We start from the raw sequence: 3,842 nt of genomic DNA, 5'->3' as shown, positions 1-3,842 counted from the left end.
TATTTGCATGTGCTCCCTGACCCTTGGCCGGAGCGCATGCTAGCTCTAGCAAAATCCAATATAATAATTCTGGAATGTCCACAACAGCACCACGCAACAGAAGTGCATATCATTCCAGAGCAGCTAAGGAGGAATCTACTTGCATGATCAAGTCCGAAAGATCTCCCGGAATTTGTTCGCATGGAAGTTTTATAACAACTCTTACTCTAGGGAGCAGAAAACAAAAAGCAGGATCCGGTGGGTCGCTTGATCATGTCGAAATTGATGTGATTAATTAAAGTCTTTTCCTGTCGAACCGAAACATACAAATGAACTATTCATGTACTTTTGTCACCAAGGTCGCAGGTCGTTCAGAAATTCAGATATTTTCAGATAACTGCTCGGAGGTCGTTCAGAAATTCAGATAACCATCAGAATAATTTCAGACAACCGATAAAGAAGAAGACTCCATTTTCGAAAAGCAGAAAGAAGATTACTTGAAGAAATTTACTTGCTGAAACCTTACGATACACCAACTGAAGTTTATGCGTATTCAACTTCATACATATCTACATGTAATGCCCTGTAAGAAGAAGCTCACATAACTAACTAGAGCAGTCTATAAATCATGCATTGTAATCATCATATCATCTTGGGCTGACATAATCAGTTCGAGCTACAGTCCTAGGACAAACTCCCTCTTTTTCCTAGCGATGTACTCGTCGATGTCCTCCGGCGAGGCGACGCCGCGGACCAGGGTCGTCCCGCTGTTCTTCCTGGAGATGGCGACGTTGGCGGCCGCCAGCTTCTTCGTCACCGTCGCCGGCCCCCTGTTGGCGTAAACCGAAGGTCTGGTGACGGCGTTGTAGACGTACCCGATCTTGTCCACCTTCTCCACCCTCACCTCGCCGTTGTTGCCAGCTACGGCGGCCATGGCGCGAGCCATGTGTTCTTTTGTTGCTGAAGGAAGGTAGGGGATACGGGATCGAACTTATCTGGATGTGTTGTTTGAGTTAGAAAATTGGCTTCCATGGCGTGGGTGATGGGACTTCCATTTTATAGGCTCCATGAGTAAGCAGCAGGTGTACTCTGTCATTTGCTTTCTGGAATGTTCAGTACTAGCAAGTGTGTATACGGTAGGTAATTAATTAATTGTGTAGTCACACAATCATAACTTGCTGCTCTGTCGGCCTTGTAGTGGCGCCTTTCCTTCAACAAATCAACAAGATGGGAGAGCTGAAGCAAAAGTGGCACCCTGGAGGATTGGCGCTTACCGGCTCGGACGTCGACAATGGACTCCCTCTCCTAGCCTGGTGCACACGGAGCAGGCGGTGCCGCTCAGGTATAGGATAGATCTTTGGACAGGAATCACATTGATCATTTGGTGTCTCCCACGGCACTGAAACGATGCGGTCTTCAACGGAGCGGCGCAAACCACGTAGGTGGTGCATCGGAAGATTAGGACCGAGTACGAAGCTTGGAGACGTCCAGGTTTGTTTCACAGAGAGGCGTTTGCCTTTCCTCCGCTGATGCCGGATAGGAGAGCTGTTACCTCTGTTGACAGCGAGTAAAGCCGTGAGAAAACGGAGTAGTAAAAATTGACTTTTGGCAATTTTTATATAGTATATGATACACCTACCAAAGTGTATTCTTGGAAAAATTTGGGTGTACTGGATGTATTAATATAAAGTATTACAGTGAAATAGAACAACGTACGTGTATTTACTATGGTATCTTAGTAAAAATAGATATTTCTTGAATTGTCTCTTTCTTATAAAAACTTGTTGAATCATCTCATTTTTTTGAAGACCATATTTCTTATTACCGTTTCAATACTTCGCAATGGCCATTTTCGGTCATGAACGCGACTCTACCTAAGTACCACCAGGAGAGAATCTTTATCTTTTGTGTCACTTCAAGTTTCTGCCATTGCGACAGCACATTGTATCTCTACGTTATAGTGTGATTCCATCATAGGTGTCAAAACGAGATATACGTTCCTCCACTAAAGCTAGGAGGAGATCGGGTGCTGGGAGTTGGGCTTACACGCGGCAAACATTGGAATGACCCGATTGTCTGATGGTGTCCGGCTGCGTATGGCAATTGTATGCACGGGTAAAGAGACGGTCGAGGGGAAAGATATGCCCATCATTGGCAGATGCAGGCAAAGGGATCGAATCATGTGCAACGATCACTCGACTGGAGACTCGCCCTTTTGTCGTAGGCAGGTTAATTAGATAGTAGTCGGGAAGTTTCATCTTTCGTTGAGAACACGACTGACCAATTCATTGTTGCATGTTTTCATCTCTCTTCTTTGTCTTCGATTCTTTACTTAGTGGATTTCGAACATCACGCGCACGGAAAAAGTAGCTAACGCACTTGATGAAAGAATTGTAGTCAAGGATTATATGGTATTGCAGATAGTGTGAGTTGTTGCGGCTAGCCAGCAGATTCCACTGCCAAACTAATCTGGTAACAGAGATTCCAAACTAGCATATAGAAGGAGAAAGTTGCTGCCTTTTCGTACATGAAAAGAAAGAAGTGTTGTTGATTACACGGTTCGCAAACGTGATGAACACCTGGAAGTAAATATAGTTGCGCTAAAGTTAGTGCTTAGTTTAATTATACGCACTTCAATCAAATATCTCCTGCCTCGTGGGAATATGGGGCTAACATATCTGAACTCTGAGGCTGCTCATAGTGGAGAGTAACATAAGGTGGTGTCATGCACAAGTTACTAGTCCAAGTTACTACCTTCATAGTGGAAAGTAACTTAGAGATGATATCATGCAAAGTCTCATTTATTAGTTTGTAGACTCATTTTATCTTGGGGTGTGTGATGTTATGGTAACATAGCTAGTTACCACCTCCCTCTCTTTCTTCATTTATTGCTATGCCATGTCACCAAAACATCTTGAAGTGTGTGATGTTACTACCTAAATTACTCCCACTATGAGCAGTCTGAGGCAAAACCATGCTACAGTAGCATAAATTTTTCTTTCTTTCTTCGCTGTGATTCCTCTGTTTTGCTCAAAAGAATTGTCCTTTACGGGCCTATATATACTACAAAAGAAAGGTGGAGCGGAAAGTCTCATTCGCATTCGGAAGGGATTGCCTATATCTTAAACCAATTAATTATCAATTTCAGAGTAACAAAAATCATGTTTGTCAGTCAGACTACAACGAGCAATTGTATTGTCTGTCAGTTAGAAGGTGAACCACACAGTTACGCATCTCGAAGGGCCAGAGGCCGAACTTTTTATTAGAAGAAAAGAGAGCAGCGTACAAGGCATACGCATGGTACAGAAGGGTTACAAAAAGAACCCTATCAGGAGCTAGGGAAATACACCACCGGCACCACATCTACCACTATATGGTAGGGCACTCACTCCACTGGCTCCACATGAAACAAAGCTGCCACTACAAAGAAATTATACAGCCGGCTGCCCTCCAAGCATGGAGGTCTTCAATTATGAGCTCAAAAACACGATTCACCGGACTATATTCCTGCTGGAAAATTCTCGCGTTACGTTCTTTCCACAGTCTCCAGTGGACAAGAACGGTAAAAGTATCAAAATCGCGGCGAACTTTCTTTGGAGCCAACTTCCTAGCCGTCAGCCACCACTCTTCTGTACTCTGGAATCTTATTCCAGGGATTGGGAAATCAGCATTGGCCCAGTTGCGGAGGCGGAGCCAAACCTGGAAAGTGTAACGGCAATGTACAAAAAGGTGAGTGCAATCTTCATTTGCAGATGAGCAGAGGGAGCAAACTGCAGAGTGAGGCCAGCCTCTCCTTTCGAGATTATCTGCAGTGAGGCACCTTCTGTGGACTGCTAACCACATGAAGAATTTGCATTTCATCG

General features: G+C 44.2%; 1 protein-coding gene across 1 annotated transcript; it reads right to left on the bottom strand.

Moving 5' to 3' along the window:
* Window positions 1–572: 572 nt before the first annotated feature.
* Window positions 573–972, bottom strand: LOC124707044. The gene has a single exon (XM_047238705.1). The coding sequence runs from the start codon at window positions 923–925 to the stop codon at window positions 656–658; it is 270 nt and encodes an 89-aa protein (XP_047094661.1). The 5' UTR covers window positions 926–972; the 3' UTR covers window positions 573–655.
* Between the last annotated feature and the right edge of the window lie 2,870 nt (window positions 973–3,842).

This window comes from Lolium rigidum, chromosome 4 (assembly GCF_022539505.1).
Source record: "Lolium rigidum isolate FL_2022 chromosome 4, APGP_CSIRO_Lrig_0.1, whole genome shotgun sequence".
Taxonomy (NCBI): domain Eukaryota; kingdom Viridiplantae; phylum Streptophyta; class Magnoliopsida; order Poales; family Poaceae; genus Lolium; species Lolium rigidum.
Note: the sequence above shows the minus strand (reverse complement) of the source record. Positions and strands in the feature narration are given on the sequence as shown.

What these genes read in the sequence shown, in the direction of transcription:
- LOC124707044 (XM_047238705.1), bottom strand. Translation starts at nt 925, where the DNA reads ATGGCTCGCGCCATGGCCGCCGTAGCTGGCAACAACGGCGAGGTGAGG.